Source organism: Lolium rigidum, chromosome 7 (genome assembly GCF_022539505.1).
Source record: "Lolium rigidum isolate FL_2022 chromosome 7, APGP_CSIRO_Lrig_0.1, whole genome shotgun sequence".
NCBI lineage: Eukaryota > Viridiplantae > Streptophyta > Magnoliopsida > Poales > Poaceae > Lolium > Lolium rigidum.
Window position 1 is genome coordinate 57,675,022 of NC_061514.1, and position 26,353 is coordinate 57,701,374.

Sequence of the window (26,353 nt, forward strand, 5' to 3'; positions counted from 1 at the left end):
TGAATTCAGGGACACTTAACATTCTACTATCTTCCAACTGATTAAAGAATAAGATGACAGTATTACAGTGCCCAGTCAAAGTTTTCATGTGAGATAATCCTTTCCCATATTTCTTCAACTCATATCTCATATTTTCCAGTTTTGCGGAGATCCTTGCTGCAGAGGACTTAGCAAAAACAGGTTGTTGCCAAACTTTATCAACCAGACGAAAGAAACCAGGTTGCTTCAACCAGAAATTTTCAAAACGAAAGATTTTTGCCTTTGGTATATGAGTTGCAATTTTAACCACACAAGGAATATGATCAGAAGTTTTCTTGGCCAAAGGGAAATCCAAAGTATTTGGAAAGGACCAAGTCCATTCACAGGAGGTGAAGAACCAATCCAACTGCTCAAGAAGAGGCTGCTTCTGCATATTAGACCAAGTGAAAGCTCTTCCTTCTAAAGACAATTCCATCAAACCCAAGTGGCTGATAATTTCATTAAAAAGAAACATATCATTCATGTCGACTCCTGGTTTATTTCTATTCTCCACAGACCTGATGAAATTGAAATCCCCCAGCAGTAACCAATTATCAGTTGAAGGGATATTCAAATTGTACAGCCAAGTGACAAAGTTGTCTCTTTCAATTCCTTTACAAGGCCCATAAACACACACCATGGTCGAACATTGTTCAGTATGGGCTGAAGTGAAATTAATTCGAATAGCAGATCTATGAATTTCCAAGACCTTGCCATTAAACACTGAACTATTCCATAACACAATAATTCCTCCAGAGGCACCCACATATGGTAAAAAAGCAAATTGATCAAAATGTTTTGGACAAAAACTCCTGATAAAAGAATGATCAAAAAGCATCACACTTAGTTTCTTGTAAGAAAATGATAGCAGCCTGATACGTCTCAAACGTATCTATAGTTTTTAATGCTCCATGCTTGTTTTACACTAATTCATATATGTTTTTCTTACACTTCGTTGCACTTTTACATGATTTCCGACACTAACCTATTAACAAGATGCCATAGTGTCAGTTCCTTGTTTTCTGCTATTTTTGTATTTCAGAAAAGTTGTACAGGAAATATTCTCGGAATTGGACGAAACAAAATCCGAATTCAACTAAGAGGAAGTCCAGAGGGGGGTCGAAGAGGCGCAGCAGGGCGCCTAAAACACCCCTAGGCGCGGCATGGACCTGGCCTGCGCCTAGGGTAGGTCTGGGCCCACTAGGCGCCCCACCGACCTAAATCCTCCGCCTATTTATACATCTTCTCGGGAAAACCATATGGGTGTGGCTGGCCTGGGCCTTGAGGCTTGGTCCGCCTGGCCCATTAGGGCTGGACTGCACTACCACGACTCAAGTGGCCCCTTCCAGGGTCGTGGGCCCACCAGTGGCCCCTCCGGAACCTTCTAGAAACCCTCCGATCTTCCAGCGATAAATTCCTGAAATTTTCCGAACCCTAGAAAATAACTTCCCTTATATGATCTTATTCTCCGGACCATTCTGGACCTTCTCGTGATGTCCTGGATCCCATCCAATACTCCGAACAATATTCGGTCTCCATCTCATATTCCATATCTACTTAAACACCATCGAACCTTAATTGTGTCACCCTACAGTTCGCAAACTATGTAGACATGATCGAGACACCTCTCTGATCAATAATCAATAGCAGGACCTGGAGATTCATAATGGCTCCCCCATATTTAACGATGACTTCATGATCGAAAGAACCATTAACATACGATACCGATTCTCTTTGCCGCACGATACTTTACTTATCTGAGGTTCGATCATCGGTATCTCCATACCTAGTTCAACCTCTTTACCGATAAGTACTATTTACTCGTATCGTGATATGACATCCCTTGTGACCTAGTCACATGCTTGAAAGCCAATTGGATGACATTCCACCGAGAGGGCCCAGAGTATATCTATCTGTCATTTGGATGGACACATCCCATTCTTGATCCATGCGCTTCAACTCATACTTTCGGAATACCCAATGCTACCTTTATAACCACCCAATTACGAAGTGGTGTTTGATGTCATCAAAGCATCCATCCGGTGTTGCTGATTAACATGATCTCATGGTCGAAGGATCAGGTAACTATGTATTTGAAAGCTTGTAGCAAAACAAACTTAATGACTTGATCTTATGTTATGCTTACTATGGGTGCGTGTATATCACATCATTCTCCTAATGATATGATCTTGTTATTAATAATATCCAATGTTCATGATCAGGAAATCATGGTCATCTATTAATCAACAAGATAGTTTAGCAAGAGGCTTACTAGGACACTTTTATGTTTACAAAACACACAAGTATTAATGTTTCCGGTTAATACAATTACAGTATGGGATTTATCATAAACACAAAGATATAACAATAACCACTTTATTATTGCCTCTTGGGCATATCTCTAACAGATTCGAGACTCATGCCGCCGAGATCGGCGACCGCGGCGCAGAGGACGGTGAGGGAGCGCAGATCGGCGGCGGCGGTGGCGATTGGGAGGAGGTGAAATTTCCGTCGCGCACAAACTAGGGGTTTCGTTCAGGTTGTGTTCGGTTCGCTCGTTCGCCCCCTACAAATACAAGCCGAGTTGGGTTTTCGGTCCCGACTTGAAAACTTTTTTCGATTTTTACTCTTTACGGTCACTGGTCTGCGCCACTTTTCGAACCTAACCCCTAGACTAGCGGTTATTATTCGGTTTTCGGCTGTTTACGGGCTCTGTTAGAGATGTTTTAATAGCATCATGGGTTTCATGAGCCTTCGATTGGACCGCACATGGTATGGTAATAGGTCACTTGTTTCGACATGTGCAGTGTTACTTGGATCACAAATGTGACTAAGATTGTCTCGGATGTGAATAACTTATTTTGAGCTAAACATGACGGTGCAAAAACAGTTGTTTCTTGATTAATAACTTCAGAATTGCAATATAAGAAGCTACACTTCTTATCTGGAGCATACCCGTCTAGCTAACTAACAAAACAAATATGGACATTGGTTCTCAGCATCTGTAATTTTATATTCCAAATGCTTATGGCTGCAGTTTATAAATTAACTGTATTAATATTGATGGGAAAGTGATGAGGCTCGTGTATATCGTCAAATCGTTGGGACTCCAAGCGTAGAGTGTCATAGCAGGAGTAGCTTTCTCCATAAGGGTGAGTCGAGGGTTATTGGCTTAGAGTTATCTCCTCTTTCTCTTATTTTAGTAATCCTGCAAAGTAAAGTTTTGCCTTGTATCCCCAACTCCATCGTGTAGTTGTCAAGCACAAGGTTTCGTATTAATAATTGTAGATAAAAAAGATATTGCATTTTACATCGTATTTTTATATGTGATGTAAAAGTAATTTATGTCATGTCATTTTTTTTTATGTCTATGAAAAGTATAATAAAATTTACGTGACGTAAAAATCATGTACGATTGCAAAGATACATGGTGGATGCAGAATAAATATACGGGTCAAATAGCGCTTCCTAGATACTTATGCTCTTAATATCTTTTATTCATCGTTATTGTCGGTGTCATCATCATCATCAGAATCATTGTCATCCTCCTCCTTCTTTGCAACATCATTTTCCTTCTTAGCATCGTCATCCGCCTCCTTGGAAACATCTTTTTCCTTTTTAGCATCATGAGCCTCCTTCTTCTTATTGGCACACTCTTTCTTTGACTTGAGGAACTCGACAATCTTACCGAGCGCGACATCGAGGCGTTTATCGTCATCGTGGTCCTCTTTGCTCGTCAACGCGGTCTCGGCCAAATCGAGGTCCTCTTTGCTCCTCAACAAGGCCTCGGCCATTTCTGCAGGCGTGACTGCCACCTCCGCCAACAGCTCGTCAATCTCTGGATACGTGCGATGATTGTCGATGGGCACTTCTTTCTTGGAGAGGTTGTCGATGGGCACTTCTTTCTTGGAGAGGTAGTTGTCGACCAAAATCCTGAAAGCCTCAGGGGTACAGTATCCCATGTGGACGTGCATGTCCATCCTGCCAGGCCGTAGAAGCGCAGGGTCGAGACGCTCCTTGTAATTGGTCGTGAATACAATGATCCTCTCCTCCCCGGTTGTGGACCATAGGCCGTCGACGAAATTGAGAAGCCCGGACAATGTCACCTTCTCATCTTTGCTAGGATCGGACGACTTGGGAGGTTTCTTCTTGTTTTCATCTCGTTGTTTGAGTTCAATGGTACAGTCGATGTCCTCAATGACAAGAATGGATTTGTTCGTCATCCCAAGAAGAAGCTTCCTGAGCTGCGAATTGTTCTCGACCCCGGTGAGCTCAAGATAGTATAGATCAAACCTGAGGTAGTTGGCCATGGCGGCGATGAGGCTAGACTTGCCGGTCCCTGGTGGACCATAGAAGAGGTAGCCCCTCTTCCATGCCTTTCCGATCCTCTTATAGAATGCCTTTCTTGTGATGAACTTTTCTAGGTCGTCGATAACCGACTTCTTGAGCGCGTGGTTCATGGCGAGCGTGGCGAAGTTGGAGGGGTGGCAGAAGTCCTCCGGAGTCCAATCGGAGTCGTCGTTAGTGTACATGGTAAGAGGCCTCTCCTTGTCCCTTATGTCCTTGGCGGTTTTGATGATGTAGTCGATGTATCCTGAGAGGGCCTTTTCCTTGTGCTTCTTGTGGAAGGTGACGTGGTAGTAGAGCTTGCCTCCACGGCGGCCGAGACTCCTGCTGATGATGGAGTCGTCGGGGACGTCGTGGGAGTAGAGGCACCATCGGAACTCTGCGCCCTCGTACACATCGACCATCTCCTCACCCTCCTCCATGCTCACGATGAGCTTGTCCGTGTCCTCGTCGTCCATGGTGCCGATGCTTAGGCGCAGGTGCTGAAGGGCGTTGGTGGCGCCGACGGGCTCCATGCGCGAGGCGAGGTAGGTCTTGACGTGGTAGAAGAGGTAGTTGCTGCTGTACGGGCCGTCGGTCTGCTCGATGCTGAAGCTGTGGCGCCACTTCATGCGGGCGCGCAAGTTGGCGAGGCCGTAGGAGAGCATGTCGCGAGCCTCGTTGGGGAGCAGCTCGTTGGCGAGGCTGCGCACCAGCATCACGGACGCCGCCACGGATGTGGCCATCGCCATGGCCTCCTTGCCCTTCTCGTAGATCGACGAAGAAGCCATGGCTAGACAAGGGATTCGAGTCCTCGATAGTCGATCGATCTGATTCTCGTACCTAGGTCGTGGTGCTCTGCTCCTCAAACTTACGGGCAGCCGGCCACTTTTATAATAACCCGAGCCTTAATTAGTAGTAGGCACACGGCTCCAAACGGACTAAAACATGGACACCAATCCGACACGAACTCAAATTTTCCTGCCTTGTCTAGCTACCTCACCCAACGCGAATTCTACAATGATTCGGAACTCAGGAGGACTATTGCCCTGCCTGCTGGAACTCGAAGAGGACCTACCCAATAAGCTGCTGCTTCACATAAAAAAATTGCGGTGGAAGCCTGGAACACAACTCACATTCTCTTTTGCGCTGGAACACGGGAGTTTATTGCTTTCTTGACATCCAAGTTCCTCTGAATTCCTTTTTATCGGATGGCACAGTCCTGTACCTCAAAGTTCGAACGTAGTTTATGCTCAAAGCCACTGGCCGATCGAGGCATAGGCCAGTTACGTGAAAAGGCTGATGCTGTTAAGCTTCATGCACTAGCCACTTGAACCAAAAGTCCGAACTGATGGAAAGGGCTAGGCAATCTACTTGTACACTTCACAACACCCCCACTCGCGTGTGACGGGAGAAGAGAAAGTCAACACGTGAAAGAAGAAGAGCACACCGAAACAGGACATCAGCGGTGGCTAAAGAGGGGGACAACAACAATTTTTAGGCTTAATTGCGAAAATCACTACAACAACAATTTTTTGGCTTAATTGCGAAAACCATGTGAAAGCCAGGATTTGAACTTGAGACATGGGGCTCTGATACCATGTTAAGCTTCATGCACTAGCCACTTGAACCAAAAGTCCGAACTGATGGAAAGGGCTAGGCAATCTACTTGTACACTTCACAACAGATGCCACCCTAGTTTGAGTCTTGCTCGTAATTTTCGTGATGTTGCACCATCCAAGGGATTCCCTACACGTTTTTTTTTCTTTTCAAATGAGGATCTTCCTGGCCTCTACATCAATCAGCGCACACATCCATTTTTATTACTGAGTTCAAAATTCAAGTTAGTTATTACAACTCAATGATTATACAGACTCGATACACGAATCAACCAGCGAAACATACGTAGCAAAAAATACCTATGCATTCTGCAAATGCCTAGTGTGCAGCCAACCAGCCTGATCGTAGGTATCCTAAGCAAACGTTAGCAGACGGCTGCATCCAGTAGCCATAAGTTCAAGCTAATCCTGCTGAAGATGGAAAGACCATAGTTGTCCAATGAGACACCATATGAATAAACTGCATAAAATTAGACATGCCCGCATTATTATAAACAATGTTATTCCTGCACTTCCATATAGACCAACATAAAGCCGAAACACCTATGCCCCTTAGTCTTGTTATCTGTATTATTTAGTTAATTTCCAAACATATTTGTGATATTAGTAGGTGGAGGAATATTGTAAGCCATATACATAATATGGCATACAATGAGAGCAAAAGGACATGAAAGAAAATAGATGCTCAATGGTTTCATCTCACAGAAGCAACGTCTCTTACATCCATGGCCTTCTCTTTTTGATTGGTTATCTTTTGTAAGCAAACTTTTCTATTGAGGAACCACAAAATAATATTATTTTAGGATGTAATTTTAATTGTGGCTGGTCCTTCCATATACCCCAAAATCTGAAACGTTTTCCTGAGTGAAACACAAAGACGACTGAGATTAAATGATACATGTTCGAATTAAGGGTAGGATGGCTGAGACTGAACAATACCACGATACTCTTTTGGGGGGTTTACACTATTATAACATTTAGAAGTCTATGGAAGCACATGTCATTTTAATTTGTAAAGATACTTGCGTAGCAACCTAGTCTGAACCCACACATGAGGTCTTCATACATTGATTTCGCTGTAAAATTTCCTTAAAATGTTAATTTACAAATGAAAACATCGAGCTCATTTGTAAGCTGAACCGTCATTTATCTTTGGCATAGTAGTAGCCAACCTATCCACTTATTACCACTCAAAGTCCTTCTAAAAGCAATCTTTAAAGAGACCTGAGATAAAACACTATGATGTTAAGCCACCTAGCTCAAACTATGTAATTGTTCCTTCTTTCTCTCAATCTCCTCACCGTAAATCCTGATGTTGATAGGGTTTTACTTGAATATGAAAATTTCTTAGGTTAGCGCTTTGCGCCCGCCATAGATTTCTCAAACAAATCTAATGGATAATCATATCACATGATTGGCCTGTCCGATTTTGACGATCTACTAGGATGGGATCTGAGTTTTGTATCTCTTCTATTTACATCACGCATCTTGGGGTGCCAAGCTGGTACAAGTACATAAGTTACACGGTTAGTACAATACGTATAATATCCTATCTCTAACACCCTCTCTTAATAACAACTTAGTCATGTTGAGATTATGTTTCAAGTCTTCATAGCTATGTACTAGAAGGGGTTTTGTGAACCCATCAGCGACTTGATCCTTTGAAGGAATAAATCGAATCTCCAGCTGCTTGTTGAGAACTGTCTCTCGTACAAAGAGGAAGTCTATCTTGTGTGCTTGGCTCGTGCATGAAACAAATGATTACCGATAAATATGTTGCTTCCATATTGTCACACCATAAACACGGTGACGGAGTCAACTTGACTCCAAGTTCTTCAAGCAATGACTGCATCCATATTACCTCTACTATAGCATTTGCCACATACTTGCACTCTGATTCTGTGCTGAACCTAGAAATTGTGGCTTGCTTCTTAGAGCTCCAAGAAATAAAATTTGGCCCAAAGAAAACAACAAAGCCCCCAATCTGAGAAGCACTCACTAGTGTACATCTGGACTTTAGAAATGTCAGTCCAACATCAAATGTATGTTCAACATATCTCATAATACATTGAACAATTGTTCAGTGTAGAGTAGTGGGAGCATGTAAATACTAGCATGCCTTGTTTAATGCATAGTAAATAAAGGCCTTGTGAGAGTGAGATACTATAACACACCTACCATGTTTCTATATTTGGTGCTATCCTCGGATCCCAACAATTCTACTTCATGTGTTGTGATCTTCTATGAAGATGACAATGGAATAGGTGAGCCTTTGGATTTTTTCATGCTGACACGTTTTAGTACATCCTTAGCATATTCTGCCTGACTCAACGCCAATCCATTGTTGACTTTGTAAACTACAATTTTGTTTGACAATTTTACCCTAAGAAAAACCCTACCGTTTGATGAACTTCAGTTCCCAGAAAATAGTGGAGATCACCAAGATCTTTTAAGGCAAATTCCTTGCTCAAGTATTTCAACAAGGCATCGGTTGCAGCTGTGTACAAATAATTTTAAATACTTGGATGTATATAAAAAAGAAGTAGCAATAAAAATCCATCACATGCCATCACCTGCAATGTTTCATGACCAGTACTTACATACAAGAATTCATGACCAGTTGTGTTTTTTTTTTGTACATATGCAGTTCCACCAAGACCTTACAAAGTTTGGAAAATCAACATGCCAAAATAGCTAGGTGCATCCAACAAGCACCAAGTGTGCAGATTGAAGGAGATCATGTATGTCTTTAAACAAGCTCCTGGGCAGTGATACCATAAATGACAACATGATCATTGCACCTTTAGGAAGAAGTACATTGAGGGTGATTTTATTATTCTCTTTCTGTATGTAGATGACATGCTGATTGATGGAAATGGCACAAAGAGGACTGCTCTCCTCAAGAAGTTATTGAGTAAATCATTTTCCAGTGAGGATTTAGGACTAGCTAAGAAAATAGTTGGCATGAAGATCTCATGTGATAGATCAAAGAAGCCGCTTTAGATCTCACATGAACGATACTTTCAAAAGGTACTTGAAAGGTTCAATATGCAAGGTGCAAAGTCTGTTACCTTTCCACTTGCAGGCCATCACAAACTGAATTCATAACAATAAACTATCAGAAGGAAGGAGAAAGAAGAAATAAGTAAAGTACCATGCCAATTTGCCGTGGGCAGTTTGATGTATTCCATAGTATTCACTAGGCATGATATTGCCTATGCAATTGGAGTTGTTAGCCGGTTCATGATAAATCGAGGTGAAGCTCACTAGAATCCAATGAAGTGGACACTCTCATGTATCCCAAAGGTACTTCTACATCGTGCTTATGTTGTGGAAGTGGTGATGATGTATTGTGAAGCTATACATATGTAGATTATGATGGCGATGCAGATTCTAGGAAGTCTACTTGTGGATACCTAATGACTTATGCAACGGGGCAATAGGCATGGCAATCAAGTTTGCAGAAATGTGTTTCATTATCAACCAAAGATGTACATAGATGTGGTTGAAGCTTTCAAGGAAGTGTTATGGATGAAGAACTACTTGTAAACATTGTGCATGAAGTAAGATCATTAAATTCTATTTTGTGAGAGTCGTAGCGCTATCCATCTTGCCAAAAACCAAAATTTGCACTCTCGAACCAAGCACATTGATGATGTGAGGTATAACTAGAGTCGAGAAGTTGCGATTTATAAGTTGGTGAACTTCAGAAGATCCAAACCGACAAGAATGACTCATATATGATGTCCAATATATCGCAAAGTGAGTAGGTACTTCCATATTGCAAGGCAGCGGCCATCCCCCCCCCCCCCCCACACACACACACACACCCCTGGATATTGCAAAGTGTGCAACCTCTTTGCATGTTGGTACCAGGTGCTGCTCTATACAACATTATTGTCTCTTTCAAGCTGTGGTTTCAGCATCTTTGGTGAGATTATTCCAATCTCTTGGTTTTGTGGTCCAAATCTTGTTGTTAGTATCCAAAATCGTTTAGTGCTCTCTAAGAAGGAACAAGTTGTATCTCCATCCATAATAATAGAAAAAGATATGGGTGCCTTGGGTCATATTTTTTTATATCTCAAATTGAGAGGTTTACCACGTTAAAATGTATCGGTGTCCCTTTGTAATAAATTTGCTACTACAGTTCTCACTTCTGAAATCCTAATCACTAGATCAGGCATTGGCTCTCCGAGCATCTGCCCAAGTGGATACATATTTTATCCATCTATAGTGCTGCACGATATAGTTAGCACACAAATGGTGCTGAAATTATCCTTTGTGCCCATTCTTTTGAACATATACTTAGGGACAAAATATTATTCCTTCGCACATCTGTTCTCTACAATCTGCCTCCCAGGGTGAGGTGTACATAGATATATGTGGTGTACTGAACAGAATTATTGGGTACAAACTACGCATGACTAGAAGCACACAAGTATTAGAGAGAAAAAAAATACCACGTACGATTTGCAAGCGATCAAGCGGCGACGTATCGGTAACGAGCTAGTAATGACCAGGCATATCCATTTGTTCCGTCGCATCAAAATGCCACTTCCGCGTTGGCAAACTCGTCCCTCTTGTCCCCCACCATCTCGCCAAACCTGCATGGCGGGCTGACCACCGGCGCCGTGCCGCGCGCGTACTGTCCACGCCCGTTCTGGAGCCCATCGGCATGCACGCCGTCGGACTTGCGCGCGATGATGACGGAGTTAACCACGTCGTCGTCAGGGTGGCACACTGCCAGCACCTCGACCGATGTCCTCCGGGTCGACGATCGGGTACAGGAACCCGCGCGCCCCGTGCGCACTGCGCACGACGAGTGCCGCCCCGTCCGCCATGTGCACGCCAAGGTGGGCGATCACCTTGGCCTTCTCCTCGGCGGCCATGCCCACGAGCGCGGCCAGGAAGACGACGTCGTACGCGGCGAGCTCGCCGGCGAGATCGGCGACGTCCGCCGTGTGAAATGACATGCGGGCGCTCAGGTCCTTGTCCGCGCGGAACAGCTTGCTTGCGCGGTCGTTGGCCGCGCCGCACAGGTCGTAGTTGTCGAACACCGTGTCGGGCAGGTGGCGCGCGGCGAGGACGAAGGAGCTGAACGGCAGCGGGCCGGACCCGATGAAGGCCACGCGGGCCGGCGCGATGCCGCCGGGCACGTAGCGCGCCAGGAGCTCGTACTCGAGCTTGCTGAGGTTGATGTAGTTGCTGTAGTAGGGGAACATACCAAGGTGGTCGAGCGGGTTGTCGAAGGCGGCGAGCATGTCGGAGTAGTGAGCCTCCAGTTTCCCCTCGGCTTCGGAGCAGAGGCGGATGAGGCCCTCCCGCATCTTCTGCGCTTCCGGGCCGAGCTTGGTCACGTCCACGGGACTCGGGGGGACACACGCGGTGACCAGGTCGGTGAAGAGAGCGTTCACGTCGGGGCACGGGCTGAGCGACGGAAGCTTGGAGATGGCGGCGTGGAGCCCGGTGATTTTCTGGACCAGGGCGTCGACCTCCTTGTTCTGGGACTCCATTTTACTTGCTTCCTTCTAACTGATCGATGCGCGAAGGCTGAAGGACAGGAAGATGACAGTGGAGTGAAGTGCTCGAGCTGCTTGATGAGCTATGGGACATGCACTACGATGTGTATATGTAGCAGTACCTGCACGGGCTGTTGTCTATACTCTAGTGGAATGAAGAAGCTGGAAAAGGTCTGCAACATGCATGCAAGCTTCACGCGTGCATGCCTAATCAGGCTGGTTTCACGCCTCTGCTGTGACGTGTTCGCGTCCGGCTGTTGAAGTGGACACCGTACGTTTTTTATGTCTTCCTCGCGATATCTTCAAATAAAGTGCACGCATGAAAAATGTCACGCTTAAAAATAGAATAGCTTTGTATAGTGTTTGCAAACCTACCGAATATGGCGGTCTGCATTTTTCTTTATGAAACTCTACCGATCTATTCATAATCTTCAATAATAGTACTCATTCCGTCTCATGAAATTTGTCTAACATTTTCCAAAATTTAGATGTATCTAGATGGTATTTAACGTTTAGATACATTCAAATATAGATAAATCTCAGATAATTTTCATGGAACGAAAGGAGTACAAAAAACCATAGAAATTATAAAAATATCGTTGGATCACCTAGTGACAACTACAAGCACTGAAGCGAGTCGAAGACGCGTCGCCATCCTAGCCCCTCCCTCACTAGAGTTGGGTAAAGCTTGTCGTTGTATAACTTGTTGTAGTAGACAGATGAGAAGTCGTCGTGCTAAGACCCCAAAGAACCAGTGCACGAGTGCCACAACCGCGACGATGAAAAGAAGCGTCACCGATGAAGAAAAACGTAGATTAGAAGGAACACCGACCGAAATCAGCAAGATCCGCCAGACACACACCTCCACACACCCTCCGACGACACACTCACCATCGAGACTGTGGATTAAGGGAATGGATTTTATTCCATCTTTAAAAAGTCGGTGCCGCCACACGCCACCATATGCAGGACACAAACTTCAACCAAACTAAAAAAAATATGGCAAAAAACACAGCCATCACGCCAGCAAGAGATCCAGTGCGCCTTGACGGCTCTAGGGCCAGATAAGATGTGGCAAATCGACGGCGTCTCCTGAGTTCTGGGAACGAAGGGGCACGTATTGTATGTCCAAACGATGTACTAGTCACTAACTAAGCCCGGTCTTCATTGATGTGAAAGCAAAGAAAGATAGCCGCCGCCTCCACTTTAGCCTCCTCCATAGATCGGTTCCCCTTCTTCGGTCGGCTTCACCGGCGTCAGGAGGAGTGGAGAACCTGATCTATGCGTGAAGTTTCCAATAAAAGTAGTGTTTTCGGTGGATTATATTAGGATTCTGGTAGTCGTCTTCTTGTTGGTTTCCCCTCAATGGACATGGCATCGTCTACAATAAGTGATCTTCGATCTTTCGTTCGATAACGAGATCTCCTTCCCGACGTCAATGGTGTTGTTGAAAGATTACAATCAGCTAGGTATGGGCCTTCAGATCTTGCTTCGCCAGATCGATTTTGGATCTTTTATAGTTGTTGCCGCGAGGAGGATTATCCTCGTAGTTTTTGTCCCGACTGCTACGTCCTCGACAATGGTGATTCGTACTCTCGGCTCTCCATCGGCGACGACAAAGTTAGTCGGTTGTTATTCCCTGACATACTGGTGTTGGTACTCTTGCCGATGTTGAATGACTGTTTTAATGGTTGCATGCGTGCATGCAACCTTGACATTGCGGCTCAAAAAATTATGGGAGAACTTTCGTCGATATTTACAGGTCTATGGTTCCTTATCTATCTTTGACTTCCTTCAGAAGAGTACAAAATTGGATTCCGGAAGAAGAAATAATTTGAAGACCTTGAAGATTCGTTACTATCTTTTAGACTTTATTTTATAATCGTTGGAGTCAGTTCATGTATCTACCATGTACTATTTGCTACAATGAATATATGTGGTATTGATTGTAAAAAAAAGCCCGGTCTGCATTGAACAAACAACCACTTGAAAACGCAAAACACCTGCCTCTAATCAAGTTGGCCCCGAGCTCCTCTACTCAAACCATCTCCCTACGATCCGCTCCTTTCTCTCTCAAAACGAACAATGGTTAAGTTCAAAAAAAAAAAAACGAACAATGGTTGCAATTCAAGAAGTAGATATAGAATTGATGCACTAGCTAAATTTTTCAAAAGTCCGAACTGATGAAAGAAGGCTATGCAATATATTTATATTCAACACTCTCCCTCACGTCTAGGCTATTTTATTACTTAGTGCGGATTCAGTGTATGCCGCATGATCTTTTTTCTTTGTTTTTCAATATTGTGTGAGCAATGTCTCGAACTTGAGACCTCTCGGTTCTGATACCATATAAGATTGATGCACTAGCCAAGAAAAAATCCGAACAGATGGAAGGTGACTATGTAGTATATTTATATTTTCAGTAGTAGAAATATGTGTTGAACACTGGATAATATATATCTTAACGTTTTTTCCTATAATTCTGATCTGTATGCTCCTTAAATTATGGCATAGATGAAAATGAACTAGAAAAGGTGTGTCTAAGATAAGCCATCTCGTACAAAAATATTTTGCTAAGATATAATCTCTTAGTTAAGACAAGACAAACCACTTTTTATCACTTCCAACTCAATATTATCTTAAGTGGCATCGCTAAGATAAGATCATTGTAAATGCCTTTAGGGCATCTACAATGATGTCTTCTCTTATATCTCACATTATCTATCTAAAGCAATATATTTAACTTATACTAGTACAATGCATTATCTCGGACCTGCTTAGTGTGATGCCTATTAAATGCTCCCTCCATATCGATTTATTAGGCTTTCACGTTGTTTAAGGAAAAGTTTGATCATAAAATTGGGATATAATTTTGTGATATATAATTCATATTTTATTGACTAAATTTATGGTTAAACTTTTCTTAAACTACGTGAAGGCCTAATAGACTGTAATCAGGATTACTTAATTTTTTGTAGAAACTAATTTGCTAAGAAACGACATATTGTATAATGTATAAAATATCATTCTCATTTTTTTAAAAGATCAACTCTTAGCTAAGGAAATGATAACTTTTTTTTATTTCTCTCTCCTCTAACTAAGCGAAAAATTTATGTGACAACTCTAAAAGAAGGATGGCGTCACTTCTTTGTATATATCCTGAGTATACTTAACATTCAAGCCTTCAACCTCAGTAGATTCTAGCAAACTGTAAGTTGTGGAGGATCAACCAAAATCATCACATTCTTGCTATCTCGTATTAATAGATGAGTCATACAACTAGATCATAATGGCACGTGTCGCCGTCACGCTCTTCTACATTCCTGGTAGAATGATAAGATTTTATGCAAGTATCTGGAGACATAAAGAGTGGAGTTATGGTAAATAATAACCCTCTTAAGTGAGGAAAAACACTTGGTTTTAGGATTGTTTTACGGTACCTTCTACTGCTATTCAAGTAGGGTTGAAAATGAAACGGAAACGAACGGAAACATGCTTTATTGTTTTTGTTTCCCTCTATCTTTCCGGAATCGAAATCCCCGGAAACGAATATGAAAACGGAAATCATCGGATATGAATACGGAACGGATACGTAGCGAATAGAAAATGAATATTTGCCACAACACAATGCGTCATGATACCTTAGTTTGTAGACCAAAAGACACATAAAGAAAAAGACAATAAAACAAGATATAACACTTAACTTCGACAAGCGGCAATTCACATAAAGTAACTCACATAATTTAACAGCTGCATGCACACGCAATTATACAAAGTGATTAGGGTTAGAGTACTTAGTGGATTTGATACGTGACCAAGCCTGGTTTCATGTGTAAATGTGGGCCTACTAGATGCACATGTCTTTGTAGGTTATATTTCTGGAAACTTTCCGTATTTATTTTTCCGGAATTTCCTCTGCCGTTTCCGTTTCCGTCGGAAAGTCTCCCTCGTTTTCTTTTCCGTTTCCGTTTATGCTTTTGCCGTTTCTGTTTCTTTTCCTCAAAATGCCGCTTCCTTTTTCGTATTTGGCCCTCCATTTCCTTTTTCTTCGAACGGACGGAAACTTTCCCTTTCGTTTTCAACCCTACGTTCAAGAAGGACAAGTGAAAATAATCCCACGGCTGAGATTGTCCATATAGATAAGGCCCATCCGGCCCATTACGTGTTTTTCTTAGCAGAGTTAGAAAGAAAAAAAAAGGCATAATCAGAATTCATCGCTCCATCCATCTCTCCCAACTCCCATGAGCCGACGCTAGCGTCGCCGCCGCCGCCTCCTAGACGATGTCGCCGCCTCCACCTCCTAGATGGCACCCACTTCTCCACATACCGCGCGCCCACAGGAGGTGAGACGCCGCCGCCATCTCCCACGCCGACTGGTACGACGGAGCCGCCGCCGACGCCACCTCCCTAGCACGTAATTTTCTCACCGTATATGGTGATTGGTTTCGTAGTTTCATTTCCGTCAAACAGCATCTGAGATCACCAGAGACCGAAGTGATATTGAGACGACGAACCTACTCATTGTCTGAACCTATATCATGTTCTGTCAGTTAGGGGGAGTTAGCCGGTTGCCTTTCAACTTGTATTTGCAAATTGAAATTTATTATAGTAGTTACATACTTACATGTGCGTTGCTTACTGCATAGGAGGGCCGTTAATTGGAATGCTATTGTATATCCTGGACCTATATCATGTGCTTCAGTTGCTGAAAAAACTAGTATAGATAGACACCTTAAATGGCAGAAAACACAGTTAATCTACCTTCTCATGATAAGATGGTTGCAAAATCGTGTTGATCCTGATGAACAGGGGTGCCGCAAAACTTCATTGCTGGCTCGAATCAACATCCATCTGTTATGCATGCATGTTTGATTCTCAAAGACATATTATTTGAGCAGGATCTAGATTCTCAAAGAAGAGTATTGGAGAATCAAGAGCAGGGAGCTGAAAAATAAGGATCCTGAGCTCTAACGAACAGGTTACAGGGCATAGAACAAGTACCTACTCGAGATACAACCGCAGGAAGTAGCACAATGCATGCCATTCTTGTCATTTCATTTAACAAGAATTAAAAATAAACCATGTACAAAAGCAACAGTTAAGTCTACTAGGAATTTCAAATGAAATATCAGGATAATATGACACAATACAGTATGTAATCTGAACTCTTATGCTGACCTTCTTGCCAGCAGGATGAGGGATGCTATATCCAATAAATGCACCCTTGGGCTGTGGATGAAAAATGGAATCAGAAAGATAGAAATGATAATCTTGAATTCATATATTCACATTTGTTCCTGGTTTCTAGAAATTGAATGGTATTTGTGTGGTTTTAGCTTCTGCTAGAAGTATAACTGAAGACCGTTGACACCTTCGCGAATTTTAATGCTACCAAACAGCCAAGCAAAACAATATGACTTCTGATTACACATATAAAGAGTTCCACTTGGAAGTCATCGATGTTTTCTATTTATTCAGAATCCTACTAGAACTAGTGGTGCCCTTAACATCAGGCTAGTTTCAATACGGCCATCTGCAAGGGGGAAAAGAAAATGCCAAGCAGAACATATACTTGAGTTAAGTCCACGCATCTGCATGCCGGAGGAGGGAGGCCACCACCAGCCAAGCCCTGGGCGCCAGTGGCCGGGAGATGGGGTGGCCAAATCCTTCGTGAGGCACTAAGGGCATCCACAGCGTGTAGCTATAAGTAGTTCCAAATTTACCATTTGGCTTTTGGAACCAGTTCCCTACATTGTGAGGGTGGTTCTAAATAGAGAAAAATAGGGAACCGGAGCAACATGCTGATAGACAACATGAGAGGGAGGTAGACAACATGCTGATCGGAAGACACCCTTTTTATATGTTTTTTAGTTAGAGATGGGACCCACGATACAGTTATTTAGCAATGGTCACGTTGTGGAGCCGTTGTGATGCCAAACAAAGTGTTCTATTAGATTTGGCCATTTGCACATTGTGGATGCCCTAAGGCCAGCTGCAGTTGCGCCTCGACTCCATCCGCACGCCTGCTGCCCATGGGAAGGAGGGCCGGTGGCCGAAGATCCGGCGTGCAACTCGTCAGACAATGTCGCGCCGGCATTCCCTGAGAGCATCGCCGGCGGGGTAGTTTGATGTAGTTGCCAGGTGGTGCCATCGAGAGGAGATGGGGAAAATGTTAGGGTTCGATCTAACAAAAAACTATTATTTCTCTGACAATGGGCTCTGTTGGGCCAGAAATCTCTTTAGCCTGTTAAGGATTTCGCCCTTCAAACGTGAGAAGTAGAAAGTCTACAGGTAGGACTACACGAAAACCGACATTTACGAAGGTTCAGTCCGCAGCCGAACCAGACTCTCCATACGACACATGTCACGCTGGACGTAGTCCCCGAACTAGCAAAACGCAGGCAAGCGCGGGATGCGGGGCCGTCGCTTACCTACCCACACGTGCGGGAGGTCCTTTCCTTTCTTACGCGTGCGCGGGTAGTGGAAGAGATGCCGCATTACGAGCCATTGCTAAAAGCGGTGTGCGATTAAGTTGTATACATGATGTAACACCTATGCCGCATAATGGATGTCGACCGTCTAAAAAAAGACGTATGTAAAAGACTAAATCTACTTTCAAGAGAAATAAACGATTCAATGATCAAATAATAATAATAGTCTATTATGGTTCGAGAGGAGGTAGCAGGATCCACTCAAACACTACAAAGCGCCCCTTGTTTGAAAGAAGCGCCCCTTGTTTCAAAGAGATGAGGATGAGTTATTCACATTTAATTTGATGGTCAGAGGCATATTGAAAGCTAAGCAGTGGTAATTAAGACCCCCGGGGGAAAATAGGGATGTCTCCTACGCTACCCATAATATGTGGAAGTATCGACGTAATTTCATAGAGTCATTTGATTTGAATGCTACATGAAGAACATAAGCGAGATGACGGAACGCGGAGACCTAGGATGTACAAGATCATAACATGAGCGATTCGGCAGATTTGGATTCCTTTCCTATATATCCACTCATGTGGTACTTCATCATATGATTCATATAAGATCCATCTGTCTAGAGATCGTCATATACATCTAGAAAGCCGTATGCTTTGGAAGAAGCTTGTACACTTTGGGAAGGGGTTTTTTGAGAGAAAAGAAGAATCTACTTCAACCGATATGCCCTTAGGCACGGCCATGCATAACATAGAAATCACACGTGGAAGGGGTGGGCAATTAGCTAGAGCAACAGGTGTTGTAGCGAAACTGATTGCAAAAGAGCGCATGCAAGTACCGCTAGCTATACGATCCACTGCAATATTTAGTTCTTAAATCCGTTTTACAAATGTTGTTACAACTCAGTACAAATCACACACACATCATGAGTCATTGCAGACGAGTACAATTTAGTGAACACGCGAACACAGTTGCGTGCAGAACACGAGTACATTTACATAGAAGACACAAGTAAGTACAAGTGCAGTCGTACACACGAGAGAGTACAAATACAGTCGCACACACGAGCAAGTAAAGGTACAGAAATACAGTCGCACACCCGAGCAAGCACAGTACAGATGTACAGCAGACGAGCAAGTACAGATAGAGAAGTACAGTCGTGCACACTAGCAATTACTGGTACAGAAGTACGATCGCGCACACGAGCAAGTATTGGTACAGAAATATAGTTGTGCACACGAGCAAGTACAAGTACAAAAACACAGCTACAATAGCACACACGACCAAGTACAATTACTGAGTAAAAGGAAAAAAACTACATCAAATACACTAAAAACAGAAGTACTTATCAGTTAGTTAGATACACACCACGAGTCCAAACATGGAATCTCGATGCAAGGATCACAAAATTGAAAACGGAATGTAATTTGGATTTACGGTTCTTAAGATATTTCATTTTGAAAAAAAATGAATCTAGAAAATAAAGGGAAAACTGACACAATCCAGCCCCTTCTGTCTTCTCTCTCCTCCCTCATCCTCACCTTGCTTCCCCTTGCGACACGTGGCGAGCAGGAAGACCACTTCCTAGGGATTTTCTAGCACCACTGCGCGCCACTTGTCGTGTGCAGAGCGATTTGTCTTCCCTTCGCGAAGATCGGTATTTTTCTAATGATTTCGAAAGTCTACTTGTCCTCTGTTAGCCACAAGTAGAACACCGTAATAATCATTGGATTGACCAAAATAAACGAATCTTGTTCATTTGAGGGTACCATAAATCACCTCTTCCAATAAACCTGGGATAAAACCTTTGAGACGACATACTTTCTCCTTATGATGGTTTGCTAAATCCCATCTTCAACCAGAATCTTGAATAAGCATTTTTCAAGGAGGACTCGTTTTTTTACCTCAAGATCATGAATACCAAGTCCCCCTTGATCCTTTGGATGGCAAACAACGTTCCATTTAGCTAGTTGATATTTTTCTCACTGCCGCCTTGCCAAAAGAAAATTGACCGAAATAGTCCAATCTTTGCATGACTCCTTTAGGCAAGTGACAAAGAAAATCATATGCAATATCATATTGTTGAGTACGAAGTTAATGGGGACCAACCGTCTGCCCTAAATATAGTAATTTCCCTTTCCAACTACTTAACCGCTTTGGAGTCCTTCCTCGACGTGTTCCCATTCAGCATTTGTAAGCTTTCGATAAAAAATCAGAATGACTAAATAACTAATAGGGGACTGATAAATCCCACAACCAAAAATATCAGCATACTGGGTTGCCTCATCTTGTACCTCACCGAAGCAAAACAATTTATTTTTATGCAAGTTAATTTTAAGACATGATAGCTTCTCGAAGGCTGATAAAATTAGCTTAAGATTTCTTGCTTTCTCAAGGTCGTGTTCCAAAAATATAATTACATCAGCGGCGTACTGAATAATAAATAGACCACCATTCGCAAGATGTGGAACCACCCCTTCAATATGGCACTAAGCTTTTGCCGACTCAATAATTATGGCCACTATATTAAGTAGCATAGGTGATAATGAGTTGCCTTGGCTTAATCCTTTTTTTCATTTGGAAGTATCTACCAACATTGTCATTGAGTTTGATTGCCACACTTCCTTCAAAAACAAATTATGAATTAGAGCACGCCGCTCATCATAAAAACCTTTCATTCTAGGTGTTTGTTGAAGGAAAGAATATTTTTCATTATCAAAAGCTTTTTCAAAGTTAATTTTTAATTTCAAATTTAAATTTTAAAATGAACCCATTCATATTTTTTCGGTGTAACTCATGAACTCTTTCATTAAAGGTTACTACCCCATCAAGGATATTTCTTGTCTGCATGACCACACTATGAGAGGGCCGCACTACATGATCAACCACCGAATTCAGCCTAATAGTTGTTGTTTCTGTGAAAATATTGAAGCTAACATTAAGGAGACATATATCTAAATATTGGTATTATTGGATCCTTTATGCTTCGTAAACCTTATGTAACAAAATTTTCCTAGCAAAATAAAGGAAAAATAGCACGAGTTAACCTTCACGCAAAGTACTAAACAACGCCATCCAGTCCAGGTTGATTATCTTCAAAAAGTTTTGATAGAACTCTGTTGTGAACCATCTGGTCCTGGGGGTTATGTTTTGCTCCATTTGGAAAACAGTCTTTCTTACCCAGCCTCTGAATAATGCGCGGCAAGGTAGGAGTTTTCGTGTTTTCTCATCGGAAACTTGAGAAATGTCATATATTCGAGAAGAAGAAAAAAGTCCTCCCCATACTGAAGGTGGGTAAATCCTCTAGAGATCATGTGTGTGACCACTCCATGTATGTGCCTAGCTCTAGAAAAAGCTTGCATCATTGAAACTAGGGCATCAATAGTGAAATGGAACCGAAGCGGGCATATCAAGCCACCTTGTCCGACACCCCTTTTGTTTCTGAAGTAGGGTCTCACCTCACAGATAATGCATATCCCCGCTTCTCCACTCATGACTAACTGCATGATTATATGAATGAACCTGGAGTCAATCCTCTCTACGAGAGAACTGCACTGAAAAATATCTAGCTGACTCTATCATATGCTTTCTCTAAGTCAAGTTTGGAATGCTATGTAAGAAAATCAGGTTTATATATCTAGCTACTCTTTTTTAAGAAATTAATTTTATATACCTAGCTATCTTATTTTGTAAAAAATTAGGTTTATATATCTAGCTATTCATTTTTAGGCTTTCATATGTTTCCCTACTGCTTATTTTTTCACTTATTATGTACAAAAAAGATTATAACTAACAAGGTTATCTAGCCACTCTCTCCAGCTAGGAAGTTGCTTTTGGCCAAACTTTTTCAATTGGAATGCTCAGCTAACTTGGGTGTGCACGTATGCATTTGTCATCATGATCCTTCCGAAACTGCCTATTGAGGAGTAGAGCGCACATGATTCTCAGCTAACAGTGCAATAAGATATCTCTCGGGGACCCCTAAAATTAACAGTGAAATAATGCCCTCGTCCACAAGTTAGGTCTCTTGGAATAGCAGCCAGTCTCCTTTCCTTTATCTCTCGGTTGGGTCTCTTTAGTGAAACCTCAAGGAAGCTGCTGAGCTGCTAAAGCCAGAGCCCAAAATGTGCACCTCACTCTAGTCTCTACACTAGTATCGACTATCAAGTGACACTTTTCTTCTGCCACCGTCCAACATATAGATAGCACGCTGTACTCTGTTCTTCAGAAAAATAGCAGATATTATCATCAGTCCAAGCCCCAACGTCGATCGGATCGATCGCAGGCAAGCTAGATTATCATGGGCATGATATTATCGTGCGTGGATGGACATATGGAGCCAACTATATACATCTATGTCTCACATTATATCTCAACTGCACGAACGGGACAGCATTATAGAGACATAGGCGCAGGCAAGGCAGGAAGGTGCGACATAGCAGTTGATGCGTCGAGCGAAAGTGACTTGCAACAGAAAGGTTTTAGCTGCTACGGCTACTCCATTACAGAAAGCACAGCGTCGTCCATTCTCTTTACCATCTACCACTACATCTATGTATATCCACCGACCATTCTCTTTACCAGCTAGTACTAGCTACCCCGATCACGCATGCTTGTAGCATTTGATACAAAAAAATCCACCAACCATACATTTCAAAATCGGTTCGCAATGACGCGGCGGCTGCGCCGGCCCTCTCGATCGCCTCCGGCCGTTTTGATATCCAGCTACCTAGCTGGACTGGTGGACTTGCGTGAGCTCATGATCCACAAAAAACTAAAGGTGTTCCTTATTCCTCCTTTCTTCCATTTCCCACTTTTTGTAACATATCTGGGAAACTAAAGGTGCTCCTTTTCTCGCCGTAATCTGAATTCCCATCCGCCACAAATCATTGCCGCTTTTGGAACTTAGCACTCGCTCACCCCCACAGCCCACCAGCTCCATTCCTCTGTAACCATTAATTAACCATCTTCCATTTATGTTTTCTATGAGATCATTAACCACCTTTCAACAGTCGGGCGACGACGGTGTTTGAGCATTGTTCCCTTCTTGGAGGCGTCGTTTTTTGGAGAGTCTGTAATTCAGGTGTTGTCTTGGCGGTGGATGTATTGCTGTTGTTAGGCCGGAGATACTATAGCGGGACTTTTGTTTCTTAGTTTTCTTTTCCTTTTTTTACCTGTGTACATCCGTAGTGCCATTAGGGTGGTGCGTTGTTGCTAGGATCTAGCTAGTTGTTGCAGAGGCTAGATGTAATTGGTATCTTCTTGATATTAATATATTCCCTTTATCGAAAAAATGAGATCATTAACCACCTTTCAACAGTCAGGCTTACGGTTCCACCGTGACAGTCCTTACACTGACCAACTCGACACTAAGTACACTGTAACTAACTGTACAGGTAGTTCTGCTCCCGGCCGACAACACTCAGCTTGTCAGTCTTCACACTGATCAATGATGATCTCCTCCTCCTCCTCTTAACCCTACACTCAGCAGTTCCCTTCTCACAATTCCCTGGGGATATATATACCTCCTCTGCGCACACTGCCCAGAGCTCCTCCCTCAATTTTCCATCCTCTTCACAATTGCAAGCTACAACACCCAGCTGCCAGCTAGCTCGGAACCAAAACCACCTTGATCACGCTAGCTAGCTTCATCAATCAGCTTCTCACTTAGTGCAGCATCGACCGGCCATGGCGATGAAGGACTGCGGCGGGCACAAGGGCGGCGGCAGCGGGTGTGAGTGCCACAAAAGAAAGCTCTACCGCAAGTGCTGCGGCTTCCTCCTGGCCGTCATCCTCCTCGCCCTCTTCGTCATCCTCGTCGTCTACCTGGTCCTCCGCCCCCACAAGCCCCAGTTCTACCTGCAGGACCTGGCCGTGCTCTGCCTCAACGTCACGCCCCCCGCCTCCGCCTACCTCTTCACCACCATGCAGGCCACAGTGGCTGCCCGGAACCCCAACGACCGCGTCGGCGTCTACTACGACTCCGCCGACGTGTACGCGCAGTACAAGGGCGTGGCCATCACCGTGCCCACCCGCCTCCCCGTCGCCTACCAGGGCCACCGCGACCAGTCGGTGTGGTCGCCGTACCTCAGGTCCATGGACAACGTCATGCTGTCGCCGGACCTTGCCGTCGCGCTTGCGCAGGACGAGACGGCCGGCTACGTGCTCATCGACATCCGCGTCGACGGCTGGGTGCGGTGGAAGGTCGGCACGTGGATCTCCGGCCACTACCACCTCCGGGCCAACTGCCCGGCGCTCATCAGGGTTAACGAAGGGAAGGGCAGCTACGGCGCGACCACTGGTGGCGGGACTGACTACTTCCGGTTCCAGCAGGCGGCGGCCTGCAACGTCGACGTCTGATTCCATTAGTTCGCCGCCGTCGATCCGAGAGAAGGGAACTGATACCTTGTAGTTCCTTCTTCCTTTTCCACTTTTTGACTTGCTGTTCGTTTCAGCAGAATCGGTTAATTAAAGAATTGATTGAATACTCAAGAGCTTAAATTATTGCCCTGTCCTTTGGAAATTCACCTCTATTTTTTGAAGAGTTTTTCTTTGGAATCGGGCTGGTTTGATTGGTTGGAGTAGCCTTAAAGTGGAAGGGAAACTACTGAAAAGGAACGGAACAGGGAGTAAACGTGAAGATTCGATCGTGCATACGGCTTAACTTGCAGTACACTACTCCTTGCGACTGACTAGCTAGCTAGCTATGTACACACTTGCTCATATTAAGCGTGTTAAGTCATCGTGTAATTACCCCAAGCATTTTTTTCATTTCGTTTTTACGAAGGAGATCGACGAGCTTAGACGTTCTTCGTTGCTTGTGCTTGACAGATACGGACTTTTCTACTCGATCTCGACTCTTAGCTCTAAGTGTGTTGCTTTGAAAACGATCTGATCACGAAATTCTCCTACTTAATCAATCGCTGAGTTGGACAGTTAGCTGGATCGGGCGCTTGGCTGGAAACCGGGGCACGTCACCGGCGCACACACATGCTGATGGTGACGCGGCCGCGATTATCTCCTCGCCATCTTGCGAGGAATTTCTGCACACACATAGTCTAGCATTGACTCAAAGGTCCCTTCACAATTTTGTACGTGCATATTCTTCATCAATCATCGTCACACAGAAGATCGAAGATTTCCTTTGATTGTCAAAAGAGTACTCCTCAGTCGGCAAGGGTAAGGGTGCTCCGAGCTGTCGTCGCCGGAGAGATTTACGATTTTCTCGTCATCTTTGCTGCTGCATACCCTAGAACCGCAGTTGATATTGATGGGTGCCCCAATATCTTGGCTTGTCTATATCGACGCGATGTTTATGTGTCTTGTTTCAAATATTCGTTTGTGTCGTTTTGTGGTCTCTTGTGTTTGTTAAAGTGAGTGGGGTATGTTGTTCGGGTTTCTATTTAGCTTGGCTGTGGGTGTGGGGGGGTGTGCTGTTTGCGTAGGTTTGGTTTTGTTGTCGTAGATTTTCACCTGATCTTTTTTTATAAAAATGGCACTCTCTTCATCATTAATAGAGATAAGGGGAATCTTTTTCCTCCGTTTTATTTTTAAAAAACCACTCTTCAGTTGCGGGTGGTTCACGTAGAAATTCACGGCGGCTAGCTTGAAACATGAATGATAGCTTAGAATTAGAGGCCTAGCTAGCTAGTGAAATTACTGAAGTAACCATGAATGAATGGTGCTCTATTTCTGAACCCAATTCAGATCGTTTGCTCAGCTGTAACTCCGAGGTATAGTCAAACAGGTAATGCGCACTGAAACAGGCACTCAGTCGCCAGCAGCAAGAAGAAGAAACTTGACTTATGTAGCGCTGAATTAATTATGTTTAGCGGTGATGTATAGGAGTAACGAACAAGAGAGCTTTCCGAGTGGCAAAAGGTGCTGGCCGGTGAGACGTCTACATCAAACGAAGGAGCGAACCCAAAGGAAGCTGCTATAGTGGACGACCAAAAGTATAAGGGCATCTCCAACGGGACAAGGGACGATGTAAATCGGACGTCCAAAATATCCACGCGCGTCCGTTTACATCAGTTAAAATGGTCGAAATCGACTGCTGCACGTTCGTTTGCATCGGGTGGTTCCGGCGGCACCATGAATTTTTTTCGATTTTGCATTTGTTCAACATAAAAATATAATTTACATAGTAAAGAAAGAAAAATAAAAATATAAAACCTAACGCCTGCGCCTACTCGTCGTCGTCGATCACGACGAAATTCGGTACCGGCCACGGCCAGTTGGGAACCCGCGAAACATACGCCGGTGCTGCCGGTGGTGGTGGAGGTGGAGCAGCCCACGCCGGTGGTGGAGGTTGAGTAGCCCACGCGGGTGGTGGAGGTGGAGCAGCCCACGCCGGCGGTGATGGAGCATCCCACGCCGATGGTGGAGGTGGAGCCGCCCACGGATTGTACGGCGGAGTTGGAGGCTGCTGTTGCGG

The 26,353-nt window shown here is 43.7% G+C and overlaps 2 protein-coding genes and 1 pseudogene across 2 annotated transcripts; 1 reads left to right on the plus strand and 2 right to left on the minus strand.

Annotated features, from left to right (window-relative positions):
* Positions 1 to 3,512: 3,512 nt before the first annotated feature.
* Positions 3,513 to 5,135, minus strand: LOC124671398 (AAA-ATPase At3g50940-like). The gene has a single exon (XM_047207772.1). The coding sequence runs from the start codon at positions 5,133 to 5,135 to the stop codon at positions 3,513 to 3,515; it is 1,623 nt and encodes a 540-aa protein (XP_047063728.1).
* Positions 5,136 to 10,430: 5,295 nt separating this feature from the next.
* Positions 10,431 to 11,992, minus strand: LOC124677936 (annotated as a pseudogene).
* Positions 11,993 to 23,478: 11,486 nt separating this feature from the next.
* Positions 23,479 to 24,403, plus strand: LOC124677991 (NDR1/HIN1-like protein 12). Its single transcript, XM_047213924.1, has one exon. It carries the CDS (start codon positions 23,605 to 23,607, stop codon positions 24,274 to 24,276), a length of 672 nt encoding a protein of 223 aa, XP_047069880.1. The 5' UTR covers positions 23,479 to 23,604; the 3' UTR covers positions 24,277 to 24,403.
* The last annotated feature ends 1,950 nt before the right edge of the window (positions 24,404 to 26,353 follow it).